The sequence below is a fragment of the Podarcis raffonei genome, chromosome 10 (genome assembly GCF_027172205.1).
Source record: "Podarcis raffonei isolate rPodRaf1 chromosome 10, rPodRaf1.pri, whole genome shotgun sequence".
NCBI lineage: Eukaryota > Metazoa > Chordata > Lepidosauria > Squamata > Lacertidae > Podarcis > Podarcis raffonei.
In genome coordinates, this window is record NC_070611.1 from 64831065 (window position 1) to 64850254 (window position 19190).

At 46.3% G+C, this 19190-nt stretch overlaps 1 protein-coding gene across 1 annotated transcript in view; it reads left to right on the forward strand.

Moving 5' to 3' along the window:
* ST8SIA1 (ST8 alpha-N-acetyl-neuraminide alpha-2,8-sialyltransferase 1) overlaps positions 1-19190 on the forward strand; it is a 99022-nt gene that overhangs the window by 11676 nt on the left and 68156 nt on the right. The window contains exon 2 of the mRNA XM_053405650.1: positions 16029-16173. Within this exon, the coding sequence (XP_053261625.1) occupies positions 16029-16173 (145 nt within the window). The remainder of the gene's footprint in view (positions 1-16028; positions 16174-19190) is intronic.

A 19190-nucleotide genomic window follows, 5' to 3' on the forward strand; every position in this document is an offset into this window, starting at 1 on the left:
CCCCATAGTCTTAGCCACTGAAAGACAGACTTAAATCATCTGTGAAAGCAGATGTATGGGAGCCATCGTTGCTACGCCCCATGCCAAGATGTGGCAGTAAGGTCCCAGGAAACATTGTGGTGGAGCATCAGAGTGTTGTAAACAAAAATTGCCCTTTTCCCTTATAGAGTCCTTACATAGTTTCCCTATTGGTAGGAGAGAATAACAGAGGCCAACCAGAGAATATTGAGAAGCAAATCAGCTAGTAAGCATGATCTTTACTGATCTGTTGCAACAGGGTGTTCCCCCACACGCAGGAGAGAGGAGGGACCCAGAAAAATGGCGTGCAAGGCCTTATAAAGACTTTTGAAATTGCCAGGTCAAGACCAGGGACGCGGGTGGCGCTGTGGGTAAAACCTCAGCGCCTAGGACTTGCCGATCGCATGGTCGGCGGTTCGAATCCCCGCAGCGGGGTGCGCTCCCGTCGTTCGGTCCCAGCGCCTGCCAACCTAGCAGTTCGAAAGCACCTCCGGGTGCAAGTAGATAAATAGGGACCGCTTACCAGCGGGAAGGTAAACGGCGTTCCGTGTGCTGCGCTGGCTTGCCAGATGCAGCTTTGTCACGCTGGCCACGTGACCCGGAAGTGTCTCCAGACAGCGCTGGCTCCCGGCCTATAGAGTGAGATGAGCGCACAACCCTAGAGTCTGGCAAGACTGGCCCGTACGGGCAGGGGTACCTTTACCTTTACCTAGATCAAGACCACCCCCAGAAACATCATACATACATCACAGAAGGGGTGTAACCTAAGACCACCCCTCAGATACATCACACCTACATCACAGAAAAGATGGTCTAAACAGAAATTTGAATGTTGTTTTTTCTCCTGTCCTTGTTTATCTCCTGTCTGGCAGGTTACTTGATTGGATTGCCTGGGGAGCCTGGCCAGTCTTTTGTAATGATAAATACTTAGTTCCTGGGCCAGGTCACAGGCTCACAACCCTATTCAAACACAGACATACCCTTAAGACGGGATTTGAGAAGGAAAAGACAATGGGAGGTTTCCCACTTTGACCTTGCAGAGAAAACATTGGCTCAGTTTAGGAATCAAAATGGTTCCAGGTTGGTCTTCCTGTGCTGATCTATGTACGTGCGGTTATGAACATTACCATATATCTAAGACCATAAAATTCCTATCACAAGAATGAGGCCAAACGTGCCAGGGACCACATCTAGGAATGCCAGGAGCCATGCCATGCTCTGAATGCTGCCCCTGGCAAGTTTGGGAAGGGGAGCAGAGGGCTCTTCATACCTCCTGCAGCAGAGCTTGCTGAACCTGGGCTCTGGGGTGCAGTAATGATCCATAGAAGCTTAGAATTGTAGAGTTGGAAGGGACCCCCAAGGAAGTCCAGTGTTTCCCAAGCGTGGGTCTCCAGCTGTTTTTGGACTACAACTCTCATCATCACTTGCTAGCAGTACCGCTGGTCCAGCGATAATGGGAACTGAAAGGGTCATGGGATTGCAGTTGCAAAGGCTCCTGGGATTGCTAGATGTTTTCCCACTCTCTTGTGAGCTATGTCACAAACAGATGTGCAAATATGGAGAACTGAACATAAGCTTGGAAAAATGAGAAATAGAAATACAGTGGTACCTCAGGTTACAGACGCTTCAGGTTACAGACTCCGCTAACCCAGAAATAGCACCTCGGGTTAAGAACTTTGCTTCAGGATGAGAACAGAAATCGTGCGGCGGTGGCAGCAGGAGGCCCCATTAGCTAAAGTGGTACCTCAGGTTAAGAACATTTTCAGGTTAAGAACGGACCTCTGGAACGAATTAAGTTCTTAACCCGAGCTACCACTGTAAGCAGATTGGTCCATTGCTATCTGTGGCTGTTCTGACCTGGTCCAGCTGTGCCTTGGCGCATCTCCATCTCCAAAAGGGAGGCGCATGTGAGGGAGCCCACATGCCTGCAGTAGTCATACAGATGTCTCTCTCATGCATCCTCTGCAGCGTAATGGCTAGACGTCTGAGTGTCCAGCTCCAGCCTTGCTTCAGACGCCATCTCCTTCACAAACGGCCTTCGAGAAGCAAGTTTCGCCTTCTGCCTCCCCACCCCAGAACTGCCTCTCTGTTTATTAAAGGCAAGGGCTTTGCAAGTAAAGGGGCAATTCAGCTCCGAAAGAAATTATACACTGGCGCTTTCTCATAATGCCTAATTCTCGTGGGAGAGTGGCATGTGAAACGAGAGCCAGGCATATAATATCTATATTATGAAGAAGCAGACCAAAATAAAGAGGCCTTTGTATGGATGCTGGGAGAACCCAACCAATTAATTGCCATTTTGTGGAGAGCTGACCAGAAGCTATCCAGATTCTTGGAGCGGAAAGCTTTCATCTGTCTGTGTTTCTTTCTTTCTGCCTCTATTCCTTCCTCCCTTCCTCCCTTCCCAAGGTGCAGTTTAAGGGGGTTTTAAATTTTAAAACTTGTCTCTTTTGGGGAGCTATGGGCCCGTCTAGAATTCGGAGACTGCTGTGGGCTCCCATCCCCTTTCAGCAGACAGAAAGAAAGAGAGTGTACACACACACACACACACACACACACACACACACACACACACTTTGCTTTTCTGTTTGGTGCAGCAGAATTAAAACAGATCCTCTGGAATTTGCATTACTTTACATAGAGTCTCCCCCAAAGCCACCATCAAATGAAAGCTGGCATTGGTAGTTGGTGTTAAATAGTGGGAAAGATGGACAAAGGACCCAGCTCAGTTAGATTCACAGCTCTTTATTACAGCAGTTAGAACTGCTCCTGGAGTCAGACACACTGCAGCCTAGCTGGCTGCTTTATAGAATACTAAGTAACTTGTAACAGTAAGGTAAAGGGACCACTGACCTTCTGATCGGCAAGGTTTAACCCACAGCGCCACCCGCGTCCCAACTTGTAGCAGTAACAACTCCCAACTATCTAACCAATCAGTGAGCGACAGTTCTCAATCCTTCATTTGCATACTGGTGGCCCTGAGTGAGAACTGCAGCTAATCTTAATACATAACAGTTGGCACAATTGGTTTTTTTTAAAAAAAAATCACAAATCTGGTGCTTTCCCACACAATGAGAACATTGAACCAGTGTGGTGTAGTGGTTAGAATTTCAGACTAGGACCTTGGAGACCAGGGTTCAAATCCCTGCCATGGAGCTCACTAGGTGACCTTGGGCCACTCGCTACCTCTCAGCCTAACCTACCTCACAGGATTGTTGTGGGGGATTAAACGAGGAGGGGGAATCTTGTACACTACCATGAGCTCCTTAAAGCATACTCTCCAACATTTCTCCAATGAAAATAGGGACAGCCTATTTAATAATAATAATAATAATAATAATAATAATAATAATAATATACCCCACCTATCTGACTGGGTTGCGCCAGGCACTCTGGCTTCCAACATGTATAAAAACATAATAAAATGTTAAACATAAAAAACTTCCCCATACAAGGGATGTCTTCAGATGTCTTCAAAGGGTTGCATAGTTACTTATTTCCATAGCTCTGAGGTCTCATAACTCCATACCCTCCAACATTTCTCCGATGAAAAGAAGGGCATCCTAAGGAAAAGCGGGACATTCTGGGATCAAATCAGAAACCAGGGCAGCTTCTGTAAATCCAGGAATGTCCCTGGAAAATAAGGACGTTCGGAAGGTCTGTTGGAGTAAAGGCAGGATGTAAATGAAATAAGTAATAATATTGATCCAAGGCTCGGATCTATGAGCTAAATATTGACTATGGAGAACTTTGGGCTCGGCTTTGTTCCTAAGGTAGCTCCTTCTCCCTCCCCAAGGCTTTTATGAGGCTGCTGAAGAAGAGCTGTCTTGCCCTGAGACTGCTAGAGAGATCAAATAACCTCATTGCCTGAGGAGAGAGGGTGAGGGCATCAATTTAAGCTGTCTGTCAGCCTGAGATGTGGATGGAAAGCAGCTCCTGCGAACAAAAACCAAGTCTAAATATATGCAACTCCAGTGTTTTTTTATCTTGTATTGCTTTGGGTCCCTTCCCCTTAACCTGGCCGCTCCTTCAAAGCAGATTTATTGTAACTGTTGAGTGGATTTCTCTTTAACTTTTATATGTTGATATTATTATTTTGTACTATTCTAATAATTGTTGAATGTTACTTTATTTGATGTAGGTTGCTTATTTTAAAGTTTTGTTTTATTATCACGTTTTTGTATTGCATTAGATTGTTATAAGACGTACATTTTTTGTTTCTTCGGCTTCTCAGGTATTGTAAGGTAGAAAGGCGGTGTACAAATAAAAAATTAAGGTGATGATGAAAAAGAGGAAAAGAAAAAGGAACAAGAGGGGAAAGTCTGATTCTTTCAGCTATATATAGAAAATTATTCAAAGTGTCCACTCCAGCATAACACCCAACACTTCCAATATTTTCTCAAACCCAGATGATCACAAGTTCATTTTCTTTTTCATGCAAAAAGGCCATAAGTGGTTTCCAATTTTTAGTAAATAGTGGCAGTGATTATTCTCTCATTAAACATGTCAACTTCACCATCTCATCTCAGTTCTCATAGAGCGGGGGTCAGCAAACTTTTTCAGCAGGGGGCCAGTCCTTTGTCCTGCAGACCTTGTGGGGGGCCAGACTATATTTTGAGAGAAAAAATGAACGAATTCCTATGCCCCACAAATAACCCAGAGATGCATTTTAAATAAAAGCACACATTTTACCCATGTAAAAACACCAGGCAGGCCCCACAAATAACCCAGAGATGCATTTTAAATAAAAGGGCACATTCTACTCATGTAAAAACATGCTGATTCCTGGACCGTCTGTGAGCCGGATTTAGAAGGCGATTGGGCTGGATGTGGCCCCCGGGCCTCAGTTTGCCTGCCCATGTCGTAGAGCATGCTTAGGGCTGGCCTTAGATCAACCCTGACCCTGACCTGAGTGTTGTCACTGGCACACCACCCCCTTGTCCGTCCGCTTAGGTTTTGAATACCATATTCTTGTGGGTTGCAATTGCACCCATTTCGCAGCTTTGATGCACAAGTCACAGAATTCCTTCTGAGGTCACCTAGCTCCCCTGCATTCTGCACAATGCAGGATGCAACTACCATGCTTTTCTGTGTATAAGACTAGGTTTTTCTACTCGAAAAGAATGTTCAAAAGGGGGGGGTAGTCTTATACACGGGTAGTGCAAATGGGGAACTATGCACTTGTCGGTGGCAATTGGTAGGGAAAATGGTGTCTGCTTCAAGGGTTGTTGTGGATTGACTGCTGCAGTGGCAATTGGGCGGGCTGGTGGCGGCTTGCTGGCAGATGCTTGGTTGCTTCTTTGACGTTTTTGATTTGTAGCGTTTGTTAGTCGAGTGAGTGATTTTCGGCATCCGCCCCTCCCCCCCAAGTACCTCAGTAACTCTGGGCATTTCCCCTAAAAAAAATCTCAGCAACTCTGGGCCACCTCCCCCCATTTCCTTAAATTCTAGTCTCCCAAAATAGGGGGCATGTTATACATGGAAAAATATGGCACATCCTCCCTGGAAGATGGCCGTCATAACCTCTGCTTAAATGTGCCAAGAGCAGCACCTAGACCAGGCTTCCTCAACCTCGGCCCTCAAGATGTTTTTTGAGACTACAGTTCCCATCATTCCTGACCACTGGTCCTGCTAGCTAGGGATCATGGGAGTTGTAGGCCAAAAACATCTGGAGGGCCGAGGTTGAGGAAGCCTGACCTAGAACTAAGCCTAGTGAGTATCCCTTGGGAACAGAAATAAGAAGGAAAGAGTTTGTTGTGCAGCAAAGTGGCGCTAAATTTACATGAGAAATCGAACTACAGTGGTACCTCGGGTTAAGAACTTAATTTGTTCTGGAGGTTCGTTCTTAAGCTGAAATTGTTCTTAACATGAGGTACCACTTTAGCTAATGGTGCCTCGTGCTGCGCCACTGGAGCATGATTTCTGTTCTCATCCTGAAGCAAAGTTCTTAACCTGAGGTAATATTTCTGGGTTAGCGGAGTCTGTAACCTGAAGCATCTGCAACCCGAGGTACCACTGTACTTGTTTCTGCCTTTGAGTAGATCGTTTAGTAGGCAGGCCCTGACAAGTGCTCACCGAGCTGCTATTGCCTCATTCCCCAAGTAGGGCTGGACAGTATATCGATATATCATCTAAAAGTCCATATCATGATACTGGTTTCATAATTTTTGACCTGGCAATATATTGCGCATCATGATACATGTGTGTGTACTATGCAAACATCACAGTGTGGGTCAAAACCGTGAAGCCAGCCAGTGCCTCTAAGATAGCTCCATCCTTATTTCAGACATGGTGATACAGTGGTACCTCGGGTTAAGAACTTAATTCGTTCTGGAGGTCTGTTCTTAACGTGAAACTGTTCTTAACCTGAGGTACCACTTTAGCTAATGGGGTCTCCCGCTTCCGCCGCGCGATTTCTGTTCTCATCCTGAAGCAAAGTTCCTTTTTTTAAAAAAATATTTTTTTATTAGGAATTTCAAAATAACAGTTTATCAAAAATGCATCATCCTCATTTCCCCCCTCCCCACTGAAGCAAAGTTCTTAACCCAAGGTACTATTTCTAGGTTAGCGGAGTCTGTAACCTGAAGCATCTGTAAGCTGAAGCGTCTATAACCTGAGGTACCACTGTGCATCAGTATATCGTGATGTTTGGTAGTCACTTGCTGAAGATCTTAGCCCCGTTGTATATTTCCGTGCGCTTGCAAACCAAATGCAAGTTCTGGCGCAGGATGTTGGCATCAGTGCACCCTCCACAGTTTGACTTTCTTTGGAAGCCAGTCCATTTTTAAAGCAGTTCTCCCTACAGAATATTAAGCCTTCTTCTCTTTCTCTCTCTCTCTCTCCTTCACACACACACACAGAGTGTTATGCAAGCAGATTTTGACTGCAGGCTTTGCTAAACATAGAGCATCCAGCAGACATCCTCTTTCAGAACTTGCTGTAACAATGTCAGTGGCAAGTGTCTCATAGAGAGAGAGAGAGAGAGGTTTTTCTGCATTCCCATCCGTAAGTTTCACTTTGGACTGATGCAGTCGCTGACAGTTACATAACAGAGACCTTTCCCGCAATGCATTTCAAGGTAAACTTGCGGCCGCACTGCAGATCACTTGGAAAGCTCAGAGCCGGTGCTGTTTTGATTCCCCAAGGACTGTCTTTTTTTGGGTTGTTTCCTCCTGCTCCTCCAGACCAGTAGTTTTGAGGGAAGATATTTGAGCAAACAAAATGTTTCTAAAGGCCAAATTGCAGAAGATATATTAGATTAGTTCAAGGAATTAACCTCAATTCTTTTTATTGCCCGTTCCTTTCAAAGATCTAAGACAGGGGTCAGCAACCTTTTTCAGCCGTGGGCCGGTGCACCGTCCCTCAAACCTTGTGGGGGGCCAGACTATATTTTGAAAAAAATATATGAATGAATTCCTATGCCCCACAAATAACCCAGAGATGCATTTGAAATAAAAGGACACATTCTACTCATGTAAAAACACGCTGATTCCTGGACCATCTGTGGGCCGGACTGAGAAGGCGATTGGGCCGGATCCGGCCCCCGGGCCTTAGGTTGCCTACCCCTGAACTAAGAAGAAGAAGAAGAGTTTGGATTTGATATCCCGCTTTATCACTACCCGAAAGAGTCTCAAAGCAGCTAACATTCTCCTTTCCCTTCCTCCCCCACAACAAAGACTCTGTGAGGTGAGTGGGGCTGAGAGACTTGAAAGAAGTGTGACTAGCCCAAGGTCACCCAGCAGCTGCATGTGGAGGAGTGGGGAATCGAACCCGGTTCACCAGATTGCGAGTCCACTGCTCTTAACCACTACACCACACTGGCTCCCACCAACTAAGATACCCTGCTGATTTGATATCAGGCAGGATCCTTCACTGTCCCCTTTTTGGCAGTCTGCTAAATACATCATTACTTAGGCAAACCTGCCCAGATATCTTAAATATTGCTGTGTGTTTTAATCTGTGTTTAGTTTATTGCTGATCTTAATGTTTTGAATCTTCACAACTTTTGTTTTTAGGTGTTTTACTGATAGTTGTATTGTTTTATTCTTTTGGGAAACTGCTTTGGGGTTCTTACAATCAAGCAGCGTATAAACTTTGTGAAATAGTAAACAAAATTCCCAGAGTTCACCGGAAAGAGAGATTAGTTGTTAAACCACTCTGGGAGTTGTTGCTCTGGGAGGAAAACAGGGGCCTCCTATTTCAGCGTGGTGAAAACTGTAGTGGTTAGAGTGTTGGATGCAGGAGTAGTAAAGGTAAAGGGACCCCTGACCATTAGGTCCAGTCGTGACCAACTCTGGGGTTGTGGCGCTCATCTCGCTTTATTGGCCGAGGAAGCCGGCGTACAGCTTCTGGGTCATGTGGCCAGCATGACTAAGCTGCTTCTGGCGAACCAGAGCAGCGCAGGGAAACGCCGTTTACCTTCCCGCCAGAGTGGTACCTATTTATCTACTGGCACTTTGACGTGCTTTCGAACTGCTAGGTGGGCAGGAGCTGGGACCGAGCAATGGGAGCTCACCCTGTCGCGGGGATTCAAACCGCCGACCTTCTGATCAGCAAGCCCTAGGCTCTGTGGTTTAACCCACAGTGCCACCCGTGTCCCAGGACGCAGGAGACCAGGGTTCAAATTCCCACTTGGCCATGCAGCTCACTAGGTGACCAGGTGCTGCCCCTCCACCCAACCTACCTCACAAGGTTGTTGTGGGGATTTGATGGGGAGGGAGAGAACCACGTATGCCACCCTGAGCAACTTGGAGAAAATGTGGGATAACAAATGCAATAAGTAAATAATAAAGAATAAATAAAGCACCCTGAACAAACTACAGTTCCCAGGATTCTTTGGGAGAGGGCTTGACTGTTAATGTGGTATCATAGTGCTTTAAGTGTAATGTGTGGATGTGGCCTAACTCTGGTTTTGTCCCATCCACCTTAGAGCGTAAGACTCTTAATCTCAGGTTCATGAGTTCGAGCCCCACATTGGGCAAAAAACAATAATCCTGCATTGCATGGGGTTGGACTAAATGACCCTCGTGGTCCCTTCCAACTCTACAATTCTGTGATTCTAGGACAGCACTGGGATGGAGGAAGAAGATGAGGAAGCTGACAGGAAGCCCCGCCCCCAGACTGGTTGTAAGAAGGGCAGGCAGGTGGGGGCTGGTTGAGGGCTTAACTGAGGTTGGTGGAACAGCTGCTCCATTCATCCTCATGGACCAACTATCACGGTGCAGATCCTTTGGTGGACTCGCATTGCATTCCTGTCTTCTTTTACCTGTCGAGAACCCTGAAGCTGGTGTAGATTTCTGGATCTCACCCCCCTCCCGAGAAATGTATTTCAAAACAGAGGCCATGATTCTCTGATTCTAACACAAGCCTCTTTTTTTTTTGCCCTGCTCCCAATGTTTATCCCCCTAAAACTGCGTGCCTGTGTGTTATAGATGAGCAGTTTGCATTCTGCTTGAAGTATTGATGATAATAATATTCTGCAGCAGACTGTTTCATAATCAAGAGTCGTGCCCAGGGTTTTCGTTTGCAAAAGCCGCTGTGTGGACTTGCTCTTCTATAGAGTTTTTGCTCTATAGGATGCACCGGACCATAGGACGCACCTTGTTTTAGAGGGGGAGAACAAGAAAAAAAAAATCTCCCCCTCTCTGCTCAGCGCCCCTTCAGTGAAGCGGCAGGAGAAATGGAGCCCCTTCCATTTCTCCTCCCGCTTGGCTGAAGGGGTGCTGCACAACTCTCCCTCTCTGCTAAAGCCAGGAGAGTCTTGCTCTCCCGGCTTCAGCAAAAGGAACCCGAAGCCTGCGGAGCACAGTGGGAACTCGCGCTGCGCTCTGAAGGCTTCAGGCGGCTAACCCTGAAGTCTGGAGAGCGAGAGGGGTAGGTGTGCACCGACCCCTCTCGTTCTCCAGCCTTCAGCAAAAGCAACGCAAAGCCTCCGGAGCACGGAGGGAGCGCTCCCTCTGCGCTTCGGGGGCTTCGCATTGCTATCACGGAAGCCAAGGAGCCTGCATTCGCTCCATAGGACGCACACACATTTCCCCTTAATTTTTGGAGGGGGAAAAGTGCGTCCTATAGAGCGAAAAATACGGTAGATGCAGAAGTTTTGAGCAAATCTTGCTGTTAGGAATCTCTGGCTCCAGTCTGCCTACCTAACCATACATTTAAAGCACATTCCCACCAACACTGAGAACCCTGGAAACTGCCTTTTATGGCGAACGGCACTGCAGTTCCCAGCACCCACAACAAACTGCAACTCCCAAGATTCTTTTGGGGGAGGTGGAAGTGTGCTTTAAATGCACAGCACATACAAAACTTGAGTGTCATCAGTCCAACACTGTGCACTGCTCTCCCATCAGAAGTTTGGCATGCTGTCTCGCTATTGGCTATCAGGCATATCTTGAAGATGTTTTTACGCCTGTAGTCCTGTGCAGCTGTTTAAACATTATAAGGATTGTTTTGCGCTGCCTTTATGGTGTCTTACGCATACTGCCTCCGATATTTCGTGTGAGGTGCTGGGCATTTCAAAAACTGGGTTTTCCTACCATTTCACTGCATCCCGAGAGGTGAAGTGAGGACATGAGCACTTGCTCGTGAGGAGTGTCGCCAAGAAGAATTGGCTTAGGGGTGATCAGTCTTAGCAGCTGCATTGTGTGAGTCATTGTGTGAGCGAATGACACAGGGTGTGAGGGTGTGGTTCATCCAGTTGGTCATCTGCATTGTGCTTGTGGGAGGGGGCATACAGTTCCCAACTTGCTAGATTGGTGCTATCCCCATCCAAACATATCATAAAGGTAAAGGGACCCCTGACCATTAGGTCCAGTCTGTAGGAATCAAGCCTAGACAGAGGAATTGGCCACTCTCCAGGCACCCGGCTTGAGTTCCTTGTTGACCTCCCTGTCTGCGACTCCCGGCAAGATCAGGCGAGATCTCAATCGGCGATCCTCCTCTAACGTGAGAAGAACACACCACTCCTCCCCTCCATCCCCAGGGAGGGGAGAGAGACAGACAGAAACGTATCTACATGCCTTTATTTCTGTCTTTCCAGCAGTACAGAGAAACGTGTCTGCACTCTCTTAACACCAACAGCAGAGAGAGAATAACTCCTCCCATGTACTTCCAGTACAGGTCAGGTGACACTCTGAGCTAACATCCGGTGCTCAGTACAGTGAATAGACTGTTCCTTTGTTCCCACGGAACAGTCCCAAACATCAACATCCTGTTTGGCTTTCCAGCCATCTGGAGCTCGCTGCTGCATTGCTCCTTTTTCGTAACACAGTCATGGCCGACTCTAGGGTTGCGGCGCTCATCTCGCTTTATTGGCCGAGGGAGCCGGCGTACAGCTTCCAGGTCATGTGGCCAGCATGACTAAGCCGCTTCTGGCGAACCAGAGCAGTGCACGGAAACGCCGTTAACCTTCCCGCTGGAGCGGTACCTATTTATCTACTTGCACTTTGACGTGCTTTTGAACTGCTAGGTTGGCAGGAGCAGGGACTGAGCAACAGGAGCTCACCCCGTCATGGGGATTCGAACCGCCAGCCTTCTGATTGGCAAGCCCTAGGCTCTGTAGTTTAACCCACAGTGCCACCCGCATCCCTAAACATACCATAGAATTGAGGAGTTGGAAAAGACCCCCAGGGGCATCTAGTTGCTCAGGGTGGCATACGTGGTTCTCTCCCTCCTCATCTAATCCACACAACAACCTTGTGAGGTAGGCCTCGGTCCAGTATACCTGAAGGAGTGTCTCTACCCCCATCGTTCAGCCTGGACACTGAGGTGCAGTGTCGAGGGCCTTCTGGCGGTTCCCTCGCTGCGAGAGGCCAAGTTACAGGGAACCAGGCAGAGGGCCTTCTCGGTAGTGGCACCTGCCCTCTGAAACGCCCTCCCACCAGATGTCAAAGAGAAAAACAACTACCAGACTTTTAGAAGACATGCGAAGGCAGCCCTGTTTAGGGAAGCTTTTAATGTTTAATAGGTTATTGTATTTTAATATTCTGTTGGAAGCCGCCCAGATGGGCGAGGTATAAATATATCATCATCATCATTATAGTCCAACCCCCTGTGATGCAGGAATCTCAACCAAAGCATCTATGGCAGGTGAAACCAACCTTGGCTTAGAAATCTCCAAAGAAGGAGAGTCTACAACCTCCCAAGGGAGATTGTTCCACTATCACAGCTCTTCCTGGTGTTTAGTTGGAATCTTTTATAACTTGAAGCCATTGGTTCGAGTCCTACCTCTCAGGAACAGGAGAAAACAATCTTGCTCCACTTTCCATGTGACAGCCCTTTAGATCTTTGACAATGGCTATCATATGAACATAGTGGCAGGGAACGCGATGGTTTGTTCTTTAAAAACTCCAGAACCTTATCAATGTTTTCAGCTGAGAGAAAACAGTGAAGCAGGTAAAGACAATTGACCACCCTGATGTCCCTTTAGATGTTTTGGATTTCAGTTCCCAGTGGCTGATGGGAGTTGTAGTCCAAAACCTCTGGAGGGCACCAGGCTAATAGGAGCTGCTGTGATATAACACCCAATGAATCCATATGCATCTCTGGGCAGAACCGAGTCACAAATCAGCGCTGACCATAGAGGGCGAGAAAAGCAAGCGAGAAGGGAGATAATACATGAAAGCACATCTAAGACTGCCAGAGAATCTGTTTTCCAGATGGGGAAATGTCAGGTGCAAAGAGAAAACGATGGTGTTGACAATTGGAGTGGTTCTCCTGCATTTTAACCCTGTGAATCTGCCAAGGCAACTTGTAAATTATTTTAACACCCAACACTTTAGACATGCGCTCCGTATGACTTGGGAACCCTGTTGGTTTCCGCGCTGAGCTCTTGCACATGTTTCCAGGCGCATAAGTACCGCTGCAGATCACTCTGGTCAAGGTGACTGGAAACCATTAAAGAATAGCTCGTTGTTGTCACGTGATCCTGAATCTGCATCCTGCAAGAAATTAATGAGGTGACCCCTAAACACCCAATCACTTAAGTGGGGAATGCATGGTGCTATCAGCAAAATCCTAGCTTCATGAAAATTAAAAGTCAGAGCGGCCAAAGAATAGAAGGAGAAACATCTCATTAATTACGACTTGCTGATTCGCACTTATAGAGCTGCAGTTCCCTCTCGGATAGATGCTGCTGTCTGCTCCCCTTCAGAAAATCGTAAATCTGTCATAACCAATCAAATATAGGTGCTCAGCTGTGATTGCAGAGCTTTCAACATTTCCCCAAAGCCATAGCTGCACTGCATCAAGAAGGTCCACCTCAAGTCCTATGATGTCACTGTGCTTGGAATCCGGTGTGTGGTTCTGTTTGAGACGAGACGCGTGTGGTTAGGGGTAGGCAACCCAGTACCCTCAAGATGTTGCAGGACTCCAGCTCCCATCAGCCTCAACCACTATGACCTAGTGGTCAGGAATGATGGGAGATGTAGTCCTGCAAAATATCTGGAGGGTACCAGGTTATTCCTCCCTGCATTAGATGCATAGCCAAACATTGGGCTTTGGTTTTATTCAATTTATTTATAATATATTTACAATATAATATATTGTCTTCTGGGTTTCTGGGGGTTTTCCTGTTGTTACTCTGTCTCTCACAGCTATAATAAACCTACCATTAAAATTATGGACTGGTCATTTCTTTGTCAGAGGGCAAATGGGCAAATTTAGCAGGGGATGAAATACTTTTCCCCCTCACTATACATAAACAGCTAAAAATTGGGGTTTTGGTTTTATTCAATTCATTTACAATAAATTTATATACATAGCTAAGTGTTGGAATTTTATTAAAGCATTTGCAAAAAGTGAACTTAACCTAGTACCAGTACTTAACTAGTAAAGGTAAAAAAAAAAAAAGGTAAAGAACCCCTGGATGGTTAAGTCCAGGCAAAGGAGACTATGGGGTTGTGGCGCTCATCTTGCTTTCTGGCCGAGGGAGCCGGCGTTTGTCCACAGACAGCTTTCTGGGTCATGTGGCCAGCATGACTAAACCGTTGTGGGTGCAACAGAACACTGTGACAGAAGCCAGATCGCATGGAAATGCCGTTTACCTTCCCACCACAGTGGTACCTGTGTATCTACTTGCACTGGTGTGCTTTCGAACTGCTAGGTTGGCAGGAGATGGGACAGAGCAATGGGAGCTCACCCCGTTGCAGGGATTCGAACTGCCAGCCTTCTGATCAGCAAGCCCAAAAGGCTCAGTGGTTCAAGGGCTCCTAACAACAAACAAACCAAGAACAAACCTTGGTTACAACCCATGGTTTGTCTGAAGTGAGACAACCCATCAGCTTGAGTTTGGGCAGAACACTAAGCTAATCCATTGCTTAGCTCTGGCTAGTGCAGCAGGAAGACGACAACCAGGGGAAGAGTGAAATAGATTTGATTTTCACTCCATACATTCCTCTTCTCTCGTTCACGCTTAGCCATGCTTTGGATTACCATTTTATGAGAAACAGCTCAATAGATCACTGTATCCAGATGTATATAAGGGCTTTTATTCTGCATTACATACTGCTCTACAATAACTATTTTGAGCGAAGGTACAGGTTAATATAATTTTGTACTGATGCCTTCGTTTTGAATTTAGCAGCATGGCACAAATCGCCACTGCTGTGTTAACCGGCAGGGTTTTGTTGGGGGTTTTAAAATCTCCAGGTGCTTTAAAAGAGATCCATTTATCTATATTTTTTCTGTCTCAGTACTAGGAAGTTGAGAACCAAGAATAGAAAGTGGGGTGGGGGGAATTATTTGTTGCATGATGAAGAAGTAATTCCATTATCTGCAGGAGGGCTGTTTCAAAGGGCAGGCTTTGTGACAAAGAGACGTATGGGAAGAACTGCAGGGAAGAGGGCAGGACAAAGGGCTTGTGTGGCAGTAGCAGCAGATGGCAGGAACTGGGAAAGTTCAGCAGCCAGCGGGCATCTCTGCAAGCTGGCTTTGGGGTTCCCGGCAGGTTACCATCAGGGCAGGTTTTAGACCAGAATAGAATCAAGCGGAAATGTCCTCTTGGGTTTTGTAAGTGGATGCAAGCACCTCCTGCCATATAGAACACTGTCGATTACAGTGGTACCTCAGGTTACAGATGCTTCAGGTTACATTCGCTTCAGGTTACAGACTCTGCTAACCCAGAAATAGTACCTCGGGTTAAGAACTTTGCTTCAGGATGAGAACAGAAATCGTGCTCCTGCGGCGCAGCAGCAGCAGGAGGCCCCATTAGCTAAAGTGGTGCTTCAGGTTAAGAACAGTTTCACGTTAAGAATGGGCCTCCGGAACGAATTAAGTACTTAACCCGAGGTACCACTGTATATACCAGGCACCAGGATCCTCAGAATACTCTCCTCTCCCTGTCGCAGCTGATGAGCAGGATATTTTTTTCTCTCTTCCCCAGGTGTTGGGAACCTTTGGTCCTCTGGGTGTTGCTGAGCTACAACTCCCACCTGCTTCAGCAAGCAGGGGCCATGGCCAGGGATGATGGGAGTTGTAGTTCAGAAGGGTCTGCACACCTGCTTTTCACCAAAAGGTTTTTTTTTGGGGGGAGTAGATTGCGGAGGGATGTGCCTCGAAACTGCATACCTGCTCCTTCAGAGGAACTGTAACCACACCCAGAGCAGGACACCCCCCGTCCATCTGGTTTAGGAAGCCGCCCATCTAATAGTTCCCTAGTCTTATCCAGATTGAACTTCAGATATTCTGGTGTCTGTAACCAGCAGCAGGCTAGTAAATGACAGTCTTGTGGCGGTCATATTATGAGTAAAGTTGGCAGGCATTTGAAACATGTTAGTGGATTGTACTGATTTATTTTTGTATAGATCCCGCGGCCCTCTGTTTGCTGGTGAACCAAAACACCCATCCTTTTTGCCCTGTGGCCATGTTGACTGTTCGCTGAGGGCCTGTAGTTCAGTCTTAGAGCACTGGCTTTGCAGGCCCTGGGTTCAAATCCTAGCATATCTTGGTTGGGCTCTCATCAATTGGTCTCCTTCAGTTGTCTTTTTTCTCTACTCAACTTTCTCCGTTAGGAAACTACTGAAAGACTGCTGTGACCCTGGGCGCTTCTTTGCCATGACTAAAGAGAACTCTCCGGTGGGGAAGAACCTGTGGTATGACGGGGAATTTCTGTACTCCTTCACCATCGACAACGAAACCTTCTCCCTTTTCCCAAAGGTCAGTGACCCTCTTGTTTATTTTGTTGTTTGCATTTATTCATTTCTTCTGGAACACCTTTGCTGATACGAAAAGACCCAGATGCTGAACAAACTACAATCCCCGGGATTCTGCAGGTGTAGCAGCGCCACAAACAGCAACAGACAGTGTGGTGCAGTGGTTAGAGTGTCAGGCTAAGGCCTGGGAGACCAGGGTTCGAATCACCACTCGGCCTTGAAGCTCACTGGGTGGCCTTGGGCCAGGCATCGCCTCTCAGCCTAACCCGCCTTGCAGGGTTTCTTGTGGGAATTAAATGAGGGGGCTAGAACCACATATACCACCTTGAGCTGCTTGGAGAACCATAAAATTGTAGAGTTGGAAGGGACCCTGAGGGCCACACAGGGTTGCCATATGTCCTCTTTTTCCAGGACATGTCCTCCTTTTCATATCTGGTTGCCATATGTCCTCTTTTCCCTGCTACATGTCCTCTTTTCAGGATTAAAACTTCTGTCGGGGTAGATTTTTAAAATTTGGCAAAATTTCTGGGGGGTTTTGTTTCCAGTAACCCAAGAAAATTTTTCTGGCGCGTTAGACTCTGATCTAAGATACCCGGCTAAGCTAGTCTGCATCAGAGAATCAGAGCAGCATCTTAAACTAGCTACATACTATATAAATCCCTTCGGTTGTGGCTGAACTAAAAGGACACTGGCTCAGCTACAAGATTTTGGAGAAGGAGTCTGGGAGGGCAAGAGTTAACATCCCCCTGTCCTTAAGGAGAGCCCAGTATGTACGTGTTAGGTTAAGGTAAAGGGACCCCTGACCATTAGGTCCAGTCATGACCAACTCTGGGGTTGCTGCGCTCATCTTGATTTACTGGCTGAGGGAGCTGGCATACAGTTTATGGGTCATGTGGCCAGCATGACTAAGCCGCTTCTGGAGAACCAGAGCAGCACACAGAAACGCCATTTACCTTCCCGCCGGAGTGGTACCCATTCATCTACTTGCACTTCATGCTTTCGAACTGCTAGGTTGGCAGGAGCAGGGACCAAGCAACGGGAGCTCACCCCTTGGCAGGGATTCGAACCGCCAACCTGATCAGCAAGCCCTAGGCTCTGTGGTTTAACCCACAGCGCCATCCACATCCCTATGTACATGTTAAAAACAGTTTAATAAATTGTTCTGTGCACACTTATGTTCACAAAGATGTGAACATGAGTCCAAATACTTAGATGTGGCAAGTGAGGGAGCAATATGTATTATTATTATTATTATTATTATTATTATTATTATTTTATTTTGAAAGTAAGGAACATTGCTATCAATATGTCACAGCTTCTATAGCCTATGTATAGTAGGGGCATTTGAAATGATAGTCTTCCTAGCGAACCGTAGTTAAAAGTAGGAGTTGGCAAATGTGTCCTCTTTTTTGCTTTTCAAAATATGCCAACACTATTTAGTCCAACCCTCTGCACTGTTGCCCCTGAATAGGTTTCAACCAACCACCAACCTTCTGGTTAACAGCCGTACGCACTGACCCATTGGAAAGGTGGGATATTCATACAATAAAACAGAACAAATGAATATGCTTTAAATATATGGTGCAGATGTAGCATGTTGCTTTTTAATTATTATTTTTAACAAGGAAATGAAAAAAGAAAATTGGAGAATAAATACACTCAAGCACACTAATAATAATAATAATAACATTAGACCACCAACAGTTCAATTTGCAGGCACAATGACCATCAACACACAGCAGACGTGGCCTGTGGAATAATATCACTAAAAGCTCCTTCGGGTCGAAAAAATTGGGGGGCTTTCGCTGCTGCTGTTGTTTTCTCCATTTAACAGCAATTGTTCTAGAACGTTCCTTGTGCAGACTTTGAGTGGCCCCTTCCCTGCTCTGCATCCTTTGCCTCTATATGTGTTAGTTATGAAAAAGGAAAGTCCTCCTTCATGTGGTGCACAGTTAAACTGTGGAACTCGCCGCTGATGGCTTTAAAAGAGGGTTAGACATCTAATGTGGTAGATGTTGAAAAATGATGTGGAAATAAACAAGTAGAATATGGGATTTAAATGGTTTGATATAATTTTTTTTGGAAGAAAATAAGAGTTTTTAGGTAAAGAGGAATGATATTAAGATTAGATTAGAATATGCAGAACGAGAAAATATTAGAAAGAACCGGAAGGGGAAGTTGAGGGAAGTCTATGGGTGGGGGGAAAAGGGATGTACAGTGGACGCTTGGGTTGCAAATGGGATCTGTGCAGGATGCATGTTCGCAACCTGCGTCTGCGCACGCGCGGGTTGCGATTCGGCGCTTCTGCGCAAAGCACGATTTAGCGCTTCTGTGTATGCACGGCCGCCGAAACCCAGAAGTAACCTGTTCTAGTACTTCCGGGTTTCGGCGGTCCGCAACCCGAAAAAACGCAACCTGAAGCGTCTGTAACCCGAGGTATGACTGTATGCTTATTTTCTTATGTGATTTGTGTGAATGGATTATGCTGATTAAATTGTAAAATTGAATTTAAAAAAATCTTTTTGAAAAAGAGGGTTAGACAAATTTGTGGGAAAGGGCTCTTGGTGGCCAAGCTGTGGTGACACAGTTGGACGCAGCCATGTTTCTGAACACCACTTGCTGGAATCTCACTTGCTGGTTTCCCACGGGTACCTGGTTGGCTACTGTTGAGATTCAGGAAGACCTTTTTGACAGCAAGAGCTGCTCAACAGTGGAATGGACTCCCTCAGAAGTTGATGGACTCTCCTTCATTGGAGGTTTCTAAGCAGAGGTTGGGTGGCCATCTGTCATGGATGCTGTAGCTGAGATTCCTGCATTGCCTGGGGTTGGACTAAATGATCCTTCGGTCCCTTCTAGCTCTACAGTCTGTGAGTCTATCACTGGCTGGGCCATTGGCCTGATCTGTCAGGTTCTATTTAATGTCCTTCCCAATGAAGGAAAAAACTGAATAATATTATAATTTTGGAATATCTAACTGTGAAGATACACAGAATGAAAGGGTTTAAGGTCAGTGAGAAAGAG